At 47.9% G+C, this 14,880-nt stretch overlaps 1 protein-coding gene across 1 annotated transcript in view; it reads left to right on the top strand.

Moving 5' to 3' along the window:
- The first annotated feature begins 307 nt into the window (after nucleotides 1–307).
- Nucleotides 308–14,880, top strand: part of DLGAP3 (DLG associated protein 3) — a 49,657-nt gene continuing 35,084 nt past the window's right edge. Inside the window, exon 1 of the mRNA XM_054999453.1 lies at nucleotides 308–1,255. Coding sequence (XP_054855428.1) covers nucleotides 308–1,255 — 948 coding nt within the window. The remainder of the gene's footprint in view (nucleotides 1,256–14,880) is intronic.

The following is a 14,880-nucleotide window of genomic DNA, read 5'->3' as shown; positions in this document are numbered from 1 at the left end:
AGACCCAAGTGCGAGCTCCAGAAGCACCCGTTGGCCATCAGTATCCATTAAAGAACCATCTTTAACTATACAAATGCCCAGAGAGGGTGATCTGTGCCACTGACACTTGCCATGACTTTCCCATAACATTGTCTATTCTTGCTGGTGTTTTCACAGGTGCCGTGTGTGCTCCCTAGTGCCACTCCATGAGAAGGCAAAATGAGGAGGCCACGCACATGGTTATGACACCATGAAGAGCTACCATGGGGAGCGCAACCAGTCACAGGAACACCCTTGCCGCTGCATCCCAGAGGCCTGTGACCAGCCAATGGAATACATCCACCATAACCAGGAATCTCGCCAGCCATACCTTCTCAGTCCCAGTGAGCCGTGTTCCTTGGACCACTATTGCCCATCTCGGAGCTCTGGTGAGCCGCCACTCAGCCTAACAGAACCCTTGTCGGCCGCCAGCAGCAGCAGCACTTTCCCAAGGATGCACCACACACCGCAGCAGTACGACTCCTGCGACGAGTGCATGGCAGCCGCCCACCCTTCCAGCAAGATCAACCGGCTGCCTCCAACCCTCCTCGACCAGTTTGAGAAGCAGCTGCCCCTTCACCACGACGGCTTCCACACCCTACAGTACCAACGAGCCAGCAGCACGGAGCAGCCACGCAGTGAGAGTCCCAGCCGCATCCGACACCTTGTCCACTCGGTCCAGAAACTCTTTGCCAAGTCACATTCCCTGGAAGCCCCATCGAAGCGGGAGTACAACGGCACCAAGATGGAAGGGCGGGGAGGCGACGGAGCTTACCACCACCACCATCCTCACCACCATCACCGCCAGTCACGCCACGGCAAGCGCAGCAAAAGCAAAGACCGCAAGTTGGACTCCTCCTCATCCTCTTCCCGCCACCGGAACAAGATGATGGGCTGGTGGAGCTCAGATGATAACCTGGACAGTGATAGCAGCTACATGGTGTCTGGGAGGCAACACGCCGTCGACCAGGCTACCCAGTACTGTGTGGACACTCCTGAAAGTGCCTTCAGAGACTTGACCTTGAAGAGTCTGAAGGGTGGAGGTGGGGAGGGCAAATGCTTGGCCTGCGCAGGTATGTCCATGTCCCTGGATGGCCAGACTGTCAAGAGGAGCTCCTGGCATACCATGACGGTCAGCCAGGCTCGGGAAGCTTATCCCAGCTCTGGAGGAAGCCAGGAGAAAGCCTTGATGCGCCAAGACGCAAAAGCCAATGACCGGTCCTACCATTATCTTCAGGTAAGGAGGTGGGTAGAGGTTATACAGCTTTAGAAAAGCAGCCCGTCATGACCTCCCTTTCCATTGTATAGTTAGATTTTGCCTTGAACCCTCTTCTGCTTGTTCCCTCTGGGGAGATAATGCTGCCACCAGGAATTATCTTCCAAACTAGTTAATTTAAATTTCCCCCTGAATAATGTGTCCAAGTGTCAGGTTCCTTCATGTGACTACGTGGCCCTGAGGATACGAATGGGATATGTAGGAATAACATATACTCTGAGATTTAAAAAAGTTTATTTTTACATGATGCGTATTGGTTTCACACTATTATTTAAGCTTGATGGTTTCAAAAACCGTCTACCATTCACAAAATTGATGTCACCATGAACAGGGACGGGTTTACACTTCTCTCCCGAAGGTTTTCCTGAACTTGCATCTTTCTTCCATAGAAAAGAATGGCTGTTATTTAGTCCTATGGTAAAAAGTCAAGCCCAGAGTCCAGAAATGCCATCATGGTGGGGCTGAGCTTGGCAGCTCATGGCACAAGGAACAAACACACTTTTTGAGAGGGATCCTATGGAGAGGAATTGCATGGAAAGATACATCGTGCTGTTCCACATTATCATCTTTGCAATAAATGAGTCCACCTCTATCTAGCCCACTGTTAAAAACACAAATGTTCTGTCTTCCGTAACCTGGTTCGGTTTGATTTATCTAATAAAAGAAAGCCCTGTGCAGATGGTCCATCAGTAAGTTCACTCACCATATGGAGAGGGGGAGTGGGCACGATTGTGCTGACCCCAATCCCCCAACTTTACACCATCGCTGTATGCACAAGGTGTATGCACAAGGTGTATGCGCAGAGAATCCGCACATACCACCACCACCATCCCATGATCAGCAACGCTGCTTTTGGAACACTGCTGATCACGTAGACAGGGTGTGTGCATGCAGGCAATTCTTCGGCGCATTCACTCCCGTGCAAGCACTGCAGCATCATGTGGAGGCAGAGGGTAGCGTCTGCGCACTTGTCTCTGCTCTCCCTCCCCGTTTGCTAAGTGAACATGCCAACAGGTCATCTACAAACGGCTTGAAACTCTGCATGAAAGGTGTAAGAGATCAGGAGCTGATCTATACCACACATTTGCTGGATTCATTTGCCCTGTTCACAAATTACAATGTACATACACACAATCCGTGTACAGCGTACGCTTGACTTTTTAAGAATAATAAATAATTCTCATGTTACTTTCAACACATGGACAGCTGAACAGATGATGTAACTCCCATATTTGTCCAGGCACTGGTCTCTGGTTTCAATTGCAAAGTGAACTGGTGTAGGCTCTTCCTTACAAACAGATGTGCATGCAGAATATACGCACGTTCACTGTAGCATGTCAAAAGGGCTACAGTCCCCTTCTCTCTCTGAGGAACTCTGGGAACTTTAGTCCTGTGAAGAGAGAGGAGAGGAATCTCTAGTAAAGGATGCTCAGCATTTCTACCAAACAATAATAATAACAATAGGGTGTTTATATACCGCTACTCTAGACAGATTAGTGTCCCACTCAGAGAGGTGAACAAGATCAGTGTTATTATCATCATCTCCACAACACAGCTGGTGGGCTGAGGCTGAGAGGAGTGGCTTACCCAAAGTCACCTGCTGAGCTCATGGCAGTAGTGGGATTCAAACCAGCAGAGTGCTGATTCACAGCCCAACCACTTAATGAAAATTGCCACTGATTTTAACCTGGAATATTGACCAGCTGAATATCTCTCACAGAGCCAAGCATGGCTTTGGGGATTGGACACAGGGAATGCTAGAATCCCCTACAACTGAGCACCACTGATGGGGGAAGAGGAGGAGAAGGAACATCCCTGCAAGTGGTCATTGCTGCTGCAGCTGCTGGTACTACAGCTGCTGTGTAACTGTGCGGATAACAGAATCTGGTTTCACACAGGAAAATCCAGTCGCAAGTGATTGCTAAAATGCACTGAATGTGCATTATCCAACATGTGTGAAAGCAGTAAAAAAAAAAAGGCTTGACTAAATGTCTTCTCTCATTTTTTGCCTGTTCTGAGAGAGAGAGAAAGCCAGTGAGAGTCAGTGCGGTTTAGAGTGTTGGACTAGGATCTGGGAGAGCCCTGTTTGAATCTCCACTCGGCTATGGAAGCTTGCGGGGGGGGGGCTTGGGCACACAGTCAGCCTAACTTATCTCACGGGGTTGTTGTGAGGATCAAAAGGAGGAGAAAAGAGCAATATCAGCTACTTTGGGTTCCCCGTTGGGAAGAGAGGCAGGGGATAGATAGATAGATAGATAGATAGATAGATAGATAGATAGATAGATAGATAGATAGATAGATAGATAGATAGATAGATAGATAGATAGATAGATAGATAGATAGATAGATAGATAGATAGATAGATAGATAGATAGATAGATAGATACGTTTAGAGGGTGGGGCTGTGCCAAATGAAGCTTGATAAAAGCTAGCTTTATTCTCAGTTTCTGAGGTTGCCAGAAACAGGGAATAGCATTCCCAGTAACACTCCTCTATGTTATCCCATATAAATCCTTGGTTTTCATTTACTTCTATGAGGTAAACTGAACTTTGGCTGATTCTGGGCTGCAGCCGTTTTGTACATGGCGTCACTTTTCCACACTGCAAGGGAACTGCCTGTGGTGCAAGGGGCTTTCCTATCAGATTGATCAGGATCCCACTGGTTGTTACATGGAGGAGATATGCTCTCTCTCTCTCACACACACACACACACACAAGGGGGTCCTGGCCCTCAAACTAGGAGGAAGTCCTTTGTGCCCAGAATACCACAACCTCTGGAGATCCTGGCCAACTTCTTCCACGCGGAAGTATACTCAGCTCATGATGGGCATTTTGCTAATTGTTAGTAAATTCGCAGCATACCATTTGATCTGAGGTCAAAAAGAGACGGAGACGGAGGAAACAGCTTCCAAAGACTTTCCATGGATGCTTTTAAGCAGGAATCATCCCCTGCTTGGAGCCAGTATAAGGGCACACCCCACTCCTTTAAAAGCTCTGGTTTTATACTGAAGGGTCCTGCTAGGTATAAGCCTCTTCCGAGTGGCAAGAACCAAATCCACCTGACGGGATGATGAGGATGCCGAAGGCCAAAGCATCCCCAGCCACTGAAAAGGCTTCCCAAACTAGTGCCAGGGACAAAATTCAGTCCATCCAATAAACGGGCTGCCCCCAAGACCTGGCTGGGTCTCTTTCAAAGCCTGCCTGTTCCCCATTCTCCAAACTCCCTCCTGCTGACCCAGAAAGCGTTTTTGCCGTTTTGTTCTCAGTTCCCTTTGCTCTTCCTCCGCTTTCCCAAGATGCTCTGCAGCTCCACACCTTGATGTTAGTGATTAGAGAAATGTCAGCGCTATAATAGCCTCTTCCTGCAAAAAAGCACAAAGCGTGTGTGCGAGAGAGAAAGAGAGAAAGCTATCGGTTTTAAAGAGTCCAAGATGTCTGCAGAGCTGGTGGCTGTCTGCTTCCGGAGGTGTCAAAGTACATCTGAGAGCCCCACAGGGCCTGCTAACAGCATCCAAACAAACAATTAGAAAGCGCCACCTCCCTCCTCTCTCTGGGGGCGGTTTCTGTGGAGGCCTGATCAATGCACTCCGTACACTAATGAGGAGGAAAGCAGGCAAATAAGGGCAGATCAGGACGTGGAAGTGTTTTTTAAAAAAAATTAGGACATTTCTGTGTCCCCCTTTCTACTGAGGAGCTCAAGGTTGTGAACATAGTTCTTCCCTTCTCCATTTTATCCTCTCAACAACCTTGTGAGGAAAGTTAGGCTGAGGGAGAATGGTAGGACCAAAGTTGCCTAGTGAGTGTCATGGCAAGCAGGGATTCGAAGCCAGGTCTCCCCACTCTAACCTTTGCGCCACACAATTCGCAACGTTATGTGTTTGGAAGTTTGCAGCTGGGGCCCTTACCCTGTGGAAGGTGGTGCCTGTTTCCCGTGACATCAGTCCTCACTGCACCCCACAGGAGGAATTGAGGCATTTTCATTGAAAGGCTTCAGGGATCTTGCACCAGAGCATGCCCAGGGTCATTATTAAAGCTGGGAATCCTTGGAAGTCTCAAGGGTGCTTTCAGGCAAGCTTTTGAGCTTGGTTTGGTGGCCAGAGAGCAGTGTCACAAAAGTTGTCTAATCCATTTTTCACTTTTCCCCCACTACCTTTGGTAGGATGTTTCTCTTTGATATGATGTATCTGTTGGCTGCTACCCAGACCTTTTCCTTATATGGCATTGCCTCTGTAAACCTGAGCCCTCATTGCATATCCCCTCTTCTAGCAACAAATCAGCTGTATGAAGGGGCTACTTTGCCTCTGCAGCTGAGACTTTTGCAGCACCTTTTTAAGGGCTGACTCCCCCTTTCCCTCCTCCTCCTTTTAAATGCTGTCTGAAATCTCCCCTCCTACCTCGAGAGAAGTAAGAAGCAGCAACCAAGTAAAATCAGTGGTAATTCCAGGAGATCTCCAGGCCCCACCTGGAGGTTGGCAACTTTATTTCTAACTGGGAGAGGGGAGAAAGAGGGAGCAGCAAAGAGCAAACCCAAACCCAGCAACAAGCTGGGTTCATACACATCTCTGCTTAGTTTTGGTTAAAAGCAGGGCTTTTTTTCAGCTGGAACGCGGTTGAACGGAGTTCCGAAACCTCTTGAAAATGGTCACATGGCTGGTGGCCCCACCCCCTGATCTCCAGACAGAGGGGAGTTTAAACTGCCCTCTGTGCCCGGCGTGGAGGGCAATCTAAACTCTCCTCTGTCTGGAGATCAGGGGGCGGGGCCACCAGCCATGTGACTATTTTCGCCGAGGGTGATTTAAACTTTTAAAAACTCCCCCGTTGTTCCAGCTGACCCAAAGTGATGTCATTGGCCCTGGGAGCATGTGTGCACTTTGCATGCACACATGTGGTACCAGGGGCACCACCTCCTGCCAAGGGTTACCCCCTGTGCTGGCAACCCACTGAGTTCCACCACCTCTTTTCCCAGAAAAAAGCCCTGGTTAAAAGCAATGCCTGAATGCGCTCTGTAACCATGGAGTAATGATTGCCAACCTCCAGGTGGAACTTAGAGATATCCCCAAATTTCAACTGATCTCCAGACTACAGGCTGCTTTGGAGGGTGGGCACTATCACATTTAGGGTTGCCAATCACCCAGTGAGGGTGGGGGATCCCCCACTCCAAGCCTCTGCCCCTGGCCACCACTCATCTGGCCGGTAGGGGGAGGCAAGGGAATAGTCCTTCTGGGGTATGCTCCCAGCACAGTGCGACAACATCACTCCCAGGAGTGATGTCATTGCACAAGCCCCGGGAGCACTTCTGTGTTTTGCACCAGGACAATTTGGGCCCCCAACAGACCAATTCTTTAAGAATAAACCCTGGTGTGAAGCACAGGAGTGCTCTTGGGACCTGCATGATGATGTCACTCTCAATAACATCACCCAGAAGGTGAATGCCAAGGCAACAGTAATCCCATAATATCCTTCCCCAAACTCAGCCCTTTCTAGTCTCCACCTCCAAGTTCTCCAAGAATTCCCCAAACTAGAGCTGGCAATTCTAGTCTAGATGTACATGTGGTTGATTGAATAAGGGAACTAAGTCCTGAGATGGTAGAACTGGCAACACCACATAACACTGTGGGTTGGGAAGTGAAGAATCGTATTTTTTTAGGCTCTATAATGTACAGACCGCCTTGCAATTATAAAAATAGCTGGTCCATGCCTTTTTATCTAATTGGGTTAGTTTTCTCCCTGCAGGGAATTTCTATGAGACGTTTTTTAAAATCATATGCCACACCTGATGTTCTGAAAGGGGTTTATTCTACCACTTTGCTCCACTGCATGTGGATATGAATATGGAGGGCTCATTCTGGAGTGAAGCCCGAAGAAATTTCACAGGATGGGTCAAATGTCCACCCTGAAAATTGCCCACCTACCACGCCTGTATTAGAAATATGGGGTATGAAAGACAGAGTCTACTCCCAAGAATGTTTTGATTGACATTTTGTGTGTCTCTCTAAGACTGGTTTCACCTGCTAGCTATTGATTGATGACCTGGAACATCTGCAAACATTCAACTTCTGAAAGGGAAGGATAACTTCTGGAGGGGCTGCAATGTGACCGACTGACACAGAAGTAAAACATTAGTTAGGATAAGGAGAGCCCTATGATTGGAATAACTATGGGCTGCTGGTAGGAAGGCATTTGGTAATGCAAAGGAGATTGAAAGAGAATGATTGTGGGCAAGGAAGCCAAGATAGGGTTGACTCTCCAGAAAGCCAAAATCACTGTGGGGTCAGAATGTTGGGTGAGAATGGTACATTGATTTGAAAGTACCAGCCACATCTTGCGTTACAGAATACTAAAGGTGCCATATAATTTTCCAAAGCAGAAACATTATTAAACTTTTAAACTCCCTCTTTGAAGAGCATAACTCCACACACACACCTGTGCCTAGTATACCTTCCTACATACCCCCCTTACTCTTATCTCTTTCTCTGGCCCTCAAACAGAGCTCACCCACCATACATGGATGATTTGGCTTAGAGTAGGTTACTCTTTTTTTTTTGTCCTAGGCACACATAATATATTGATTCCCCCCCATCCCGTGGGTTTGATGGAGAAGTAATGTATTTGGAATTACTGGGGGGGCATGCCCTTGAGCAGGGAGGCCCTATAAAATTATACGCCACGCCTCCCTTTCTCATACATTTTTGGCTCTTTAAATAGTGATGAAAAAGGATGGCTCCGGTCCATTGTACAGTGAATCCAATATTGCATTTCGCAGCCAGGGACTGAAGAATCATTTTGCCTAATTTCCTGGACTGGCTTCCCGGATTTCTGTCCTCTTTGAGCTTTGTATTCCTCGTTTATATTCCTGGCTAGTTTCAATGAGTGACTGTTAGCGCTTGAGGTTGACGAAGCGGGCATGAAACCTGGCAGGATGTGATGAGGCAGGGGCCAGTCGATTTTGCTTGCGGACATGCTTCATCCCAGCTCAGAGTGAAATCAGGGTTTTACCTGAGCTTGAAATTCAGACAAATGTCACAAACCCTCAGTTTAACTCTTTGTCTTTCAAATGATGCGTTTATAGCCATTTCTATCCTGCCACTTACTAGCTGTTCAAAGCAGTTAATTACACACACACGCTGTGGATACTTAAATCCAGAGACCGGAGTTATGAACAGACAAAACAGATCTTCCTACAAACCTGAACAAAGTTCCAGGTTTGCAGAAAAATCTTAGATCTTCAAAACAAAATAGGGACTAGAAATGCCCAAAATAATAAAAGCAGCAACACCTGTAGCTTTAAGAAATGAATGCCCTCAGTGGCCGTTGCTAGGCAACCAATTACCAGCCTTCAAGTCTTGGTTTCTCTCAATAAAAGGCAGGGGGAGGGGACAGGATAGGATTGCCAGGACCCCTGCAGGGGATGGGGAATCCCCTGCCCCCTGTGCTCCTAGAAGTGACTCCTCATATTGCTGGGTGAAGCCCTGGTATTTGGGCAAAGCATACAGTTTTGCCCAAATATCAGAGTGGTTCTGGTGGGCCCAGCAATGTGACGATGTCACTTCAAGGGGGGACCTGGCAACCGTAGGCCAGTGTTCTTTCTGGAGCTGTTTTGAGGGAGAACTCATTGTGGCCAAGCCTGCCAGCAACCACCAGGCTATTTGATACCACCTGCCATACATGATTCACCCAGGCCCGGCTGTTTGCTACTGTTCAACAGCAGCCACCCATAAAAGCCAATGTGGTGCAGTGGTTAGACTGTTGCACTAGCATCTGGGAGAACCAGATTCAGATTCTCATTCTGTTGCAGAAGCTCACGGAGTGATCTTGAGCCAGCTGCACACTCTCAGCCTATCGTACCTCACCGGTGGCTCCTACACTTCACAGGGGCCAATTTGCTTCCCAGGCAAATTGTTGTGAGGATAAAAATGGAGGAGAAGAGAATGATGTAAGCCGCTTTGGGTCCCCATTGGGGAGAAATGTGGGGGTATAAATGAAGTAAATAAATAATACATATAGCTGAAGATGGGGTGAGCAGATAAACAGTAGGTTGAAGGGTGGGCAAGAAGGAGAGAAGGAAGCAGGGAAAGCTGAGGATATGGGGCTGCCAGGAGATGAGAGAGAGGAACCTAGGCAGATCATCAGACGGAGGGCAGGAAAGGTTACATCAGTGCTTATTTCTCGTGGCCGTTTCTTACACACCACTTTGGGGTCAAGGAGCAATTTTCTCCAGACCAGTTTGGCCAGGGATCCTGGAGGGTTTTTTGCCATGTTCTGGGCATGGAGCATGGGTCACTGGGAGTGTGAGGAGGAGGTAGTTGTGAATTTCCTGCTTTGTGCAGGGGGTTGGACTAGATGACCCTGGAGGTCCCTTCCAACTCTACGATTCTATGTAGTATGGGGAGGGGATAATGGGGAATGTGAGGTCCCCCTGCTCCCACTGTTCCACTCAGATTGGCCATGCTGCCACCACACAACTGAGCCACAGTTTTCCTGGGTAGAGGCTGCCAAGGCGAGAGAAGGAGGGAAAGCTGAAAACGGAGGGTCCAATAATGGTCAATTACCAGGTAGGAGGGTAGGAGAGGGAAGCAGGAAAAGGGGAAAGGCTATGGGGGCTTTCAGGGATGGGAAAGAGGAAATAGTGGGGGAAGGAGAAATAAGATGCCCTCCCCACAAGTATGTGTGTATGTATTGATTTTTAGCTGATGGATGATCTGCCTTTCAAACAACTAATGGATTAACTCACAGATTAACCAGTGAAAAGGCAGATGATGAACCATCTGGTGATGGATAAGAAGATGAGTGAAACAGGTTAATTAAAATATAATGACATTTAAATAAATTTGCATACTCCTGATCTGTGCAGGGGTGCTATTTATTGGATGTTGAAGAAGGCATCCCTTTCCCATCCTCTGTTTAAATAAGATGAACATACAAATCTGCTCTACGCTGGGTAGGACCATTGGGGTCCATCTAAGTCTCCTTTCACATGCTGAGGAATCTCTGTGGCTGCATCGACACGGGGGTGAAAAAACGCACCCCCACCAAGGCATCAATAGTAGACACCAGGGAACGAGCGGGAATGGCGTCCCAATGCATCCCTATTCACGAGTCGCTGTTGCCACTGCCCCCACCATTTGCTCCTCTCCTTTTCCTCCATCATGATAGCAATTGTGGCAGGAGGCCCTGCAGTCTGGAACTCCGCCCCTCACTTTCCCCTCAGCTCCATGTCTCTGCTGAGTACAGTGGCCAACCTCTAAGTGGGGGGTGGAATTACAACTGATCTCTGGGGAAGTTTACCAAGACTCCTCCTGTGACCTCCTGCCCTTTGGCAGGGCAGCAGGGGAAATGGGGGAGCAGGACTTGCTGCACCAGTGGTGTAACGTCACTTTTGGTGTGAACGCAGAACTGATGTCATTGCATTGGCATGATGCTCTAGGATTCCTCCCTCTCTTAGCATTCATACCTTCCCTCACACTGAAAGAACAGCTCATGAATATAGACGTATCATAAGCCTTTTCCTCCATGTGCTTCAAGTACCAGACATGTTGCTTGGCTAAGCAGAATGGTTCCCAACCCCAGCTGGAGATGAAAAAAGGCTGGAACATGAGTCGTCACGAGGCAAGACTACTATCAGCCCCACACCCCGGAGATGTGCAAAGATTTAAAACGAAGAGGTCTTGGGTTAATCTCACCCACACTCTGCTGATCTTCCCTACATTCCTCCTCCCTAATCAGAGTTAATCAGGGACCTGATAACTCTTCTATCCAACAATCGCAAGTCATCAGTCTCTGTTTTTATCTATAGTTCCGCCTAGGTATGTTCAATCAAGCCTTTCCAATTTTATTGTCTCACCTCCGGAAACAGTCATCAAACCATTGTCTTTGGGAGCAAGATGTCAGTTTTGCTCCAGGATACTTTTTGCAGTATAATTGGGCTCTCAACCATGTACTCAGTGTGTGTGTTCTGGACCCTTCCCTAACCCCTCAGATTACATCTGAGCCCCCTCCTTCCCCTTCCATGAGACACTGGACATCCTCGCTGCTACTTCCGTGGACCTTCTTCTCTCTCCAAGACTGGTAAATATCACCCCATTCCAATTACTCTTTCCATTTTCCTCCATGTTTTCTAAATAGCTCTGTGTGTGTTTTCCTATATGTTTGCCTTTTACTTCTCTGTTAATAAAGAAACCTTTCCTGTAGAACATCTGCCTGGTTATTTGAGAGTTCTCTAAGGGAACAATCCTGGTATACATTGGTGGAGATCCCAGTTACCCCCCTCACTGCTTCTCCTTGTATGCTAATTCCCCCAACTCACAAGGATACCCCCCCATTTAGGGTAACACCCCCCCTCCCCAAAAACTTTATAGTAACCCAAAAGTGGTATCAGCCTATTGGTGTGATGCTCTAGGATCACACCAAAACTCTATGGTTAAACTATTGGCATGACATCATTGCTTTCATCCTCATCCCCCTGTAAGATGTGACCAGGGCTAGTGAACACGCATGCATCCTGCATGTACACTTGTTTGTAAAGAAGAGGCAACATGTGTTCACAAATGAAACGGGAGACCAGTTCCTGGATAAGTGTGTGGTTTCAATCACACATTCAGCTGTACTTGTTTTGAATGTAACATGAGAATCACTCAACACACTTTTAAGGAAAAACCAAGAGCGTAGCATATGTGGATTGTATGTGCATTCGCTGTAACTTATGAACAAGGCTAATAAGTCTCAGGAGGGAGGAGAGCAATAAAACAGAAGGGGGTCATGCAGGGGAGAATCAGGAGAAAGGGATATGTACCCCCCCCCCCAGCACTGACTTTTTCCCTTGCAAATGCCCCGTTCAGCCCTGGTGTTAGGACTGCGAGGCCAGTTGCTTGCTTTGTCAAATGCTGTTGGCGCCTTTACAGATCCAGCTCGCCCGCCTGCCCACTGCAGCTGGGGACGTAAGCTTGTTCCAGCATCACAATTCAGCTCTGTCCTTGGCATCCACTTCCCGTATCCTCTCCTTCAGGCTTCCTCTTTAACATGCACCTCACAGACATTTGCAGAGGTCCCTGGCCTGCCTCTCACCAGCTTGCATCATCAGGACATTCCCCCCCCCACTGCTACCACAGCACACACCTGGACAGTCAGGTTTGCACAGCAGCAGGCAATGCTTCTCTCTGTTAGCTTCGTTTTAAAAGGTTATATTTTTAAAAAATAATGCCACCAGCAACTTTCCCTGTTGGGGATGAGCCAAGAGTCATTATCTGGGCTGCTGTTTGTTGGGCAGTGATTGCAAAATAAATGCCAAGCTTGCCAACCGCGCACACACACGCACACACTCGAGCCAGGGCATACGAGTTCATCATCAAAGAGCCCTGCCACTTGGCTGCACACCAGTTACCACAAATTGGGGAAATGGGTGGAATCTGCCTCTCTAATGATCTCATATGCTCAGAATGTCACCTTCCCGATGGGCAAGCTGAGTGAAGAGTTTTGCACTTAGACCTCCGCAAACACCTCACTGGCACAGATCATAAGGCTGCCAACCTCCAGGTGGTGCCCGGAGTTCTCCCTGAATTACTACCAATCTCCAGACTGTAGACATTCATTCCCCCGGAGGAAAGGGCAGATTTTGGAGGGGTCTGACTCTATGCATCGCATCCCCTGCTGAGCATTCCTGCCCAACTCCACCCTCCCAAGTACCTACCCCTAAATCTCCGGGAACTTCCCAAACCAGAGTTGGCAACCTAACACAAAGCTCAGGTTGCAAGGCTGGCTCCAGAGGGCAGCAAGGTCAGTCCAGAGACTGGTAAAGCGTACTGCATTTGGTTTCGGATCACCATGGATATCTGCAGCCCCTGAGTCTCTAAACACAGAAGTGATCCTGGTTCTGACCCTGAGTGGGGAAGGGACTTGGGGCCTAACTGTATGTTACATTATCCTCACTGGGTCTGCCCGAGAACTTTAGATGAGACATGCCTTGCAAGTTCTGATTCCCAGGTGTGTTTTGGGGGCGGGGGATTCAGGCTATGGTGCACAAGGAAAAAGAGATTAAGTTCCCCATTACCACCCCTGCATCATTTTTCCAAAGTGAAGTGACCCTGGAGTGAGTAGGGTAGCCAACCTCCAGGTGGAGCTTGAAGATCTCCTGGAACTGCAACTGATTTCCAGGTGGCAGAGATCATTTCCTCTGGAGAGAATGGCTGCTTTGGAGGATGGACTTTATGGCATTATACCCTGCCATGTATGATGTATAAGGAGCCCTGTGGCGCAACGTGGTAAGCTGCAGTACTGCAGCCAAGCTCTGCTCACAACCTGAGTTCGATCCTGGCGGAAGCAAGGTTCAGGTAGCCGGCTCAAGGTTGACTCAGCCTTCCATCCTTCCGAGGTCGGTAAAATGAGTACCCAGTTTCCTGGGGGTAAAGTGTAGATGACTGGGGAAGGCAATGGCAAACCACCCCATAAAAAGTCTTCCAAGAAAACGTCGTGATGCAACGTCCCCCTGTGGGTCAGTAATGACTCAGTGCTTGCACAGGGGACGACCTTTACCTCTACTCTGCCATATACCCTCCATCCCTCACATCTCCAGGAATTTCCCAACCCAGCATTGGCAACTCTACTGAGAAGTTACTATTTGCCCTGTTCAGGAAACAAGAATGCAGGCATCATATTGTTTCCTTGGGCTAGTCATACACCCTCAGCCTAACCTACTGCACAAGGTTGTTGTAAGGATAAAGTGGAGAAGAGGAGAACTATGTAAGCTGCTTTAGTCTCCATTGAAAAGAAAAGCGGGATATAACTGAAGTTAATAATAATAATGGTAGCTGCTCCCCAGAGCCACTCCCCTGAGCACAGGAGCAAAGGCTGAAATCCTCTGTCCTTACATGGTCCAGATCAGAATCTAGTCCTCCCAATCCTGTAGAGTCCAGTAGCACCTTTAAGACTAACAAACTTTATTGTAGCATAAGCTTTCGAGAGCCACAGCTCTCTTCGTCAGATGCAACTTTATTGTAGCATAAGCTGTTCTCGAAAGCTTATGCTACAATAAAGTTGGTTAGTCTTAAAGGTGCTACTGGACTCTTCTTCACTATTTTGTGACAAACACAGCTAACTCCTCTGTATCTCTCACAATCCTGAGAACTGAATTCAGAGCATGGAAACCAGATACATCTGATGCAAAGTCCTTGGGGTGAAAGTGTGGGGGGTTGAGAGGATAACACAATGTATAGTGAGAAGAGGGAAAGATGGGCTAGTCAGACGGAGTGTGGAGTGCTACCACTGTGGGGGGAGCAACCGTCACCACTTTTTTTTTTTAACCCGCATTTTCTTTTTCTATATAGAAGTGTTTGTTATTTAAATAGAATTGTCATAAAATAAAAAGCCTGGAATTTGGTAAAAAAAACCTTGGCCCACTATGACCATAACCAGTATTCTTCTCACAACTACTTGCCTAGTTGAATGCCAGCCAAGCGGTACACAACTGCTAAATCAAAAGGTAGCCTTCCCAACACGATGCAATGCATGCCAGCCACGGATGGCAGTCCATCCAGAGCTCACTAAAGCTGTTGTCCTGGCAATGGGGAAGCCCTCGATTTAATGCTCCAGTGAAC

This window comes from Eublepharis macularius, chromosome 15 (assembly GCF_028583425.1).
Source record: "Eublepharis macularius isolate TG4126 chromosome 15, MPM_Emac_v1.0, whole genome shotgun sequence".
Taxonomy (NCBI): Eukaryota; Metazoa; Chordata; class Lepidosauria; order Squamata; family Eublepharidae; genus Eublepharis; species Eublepharis macularius.
This window is presented reverse-complemented; position numbering and strand designations above follow the sequence as displayed.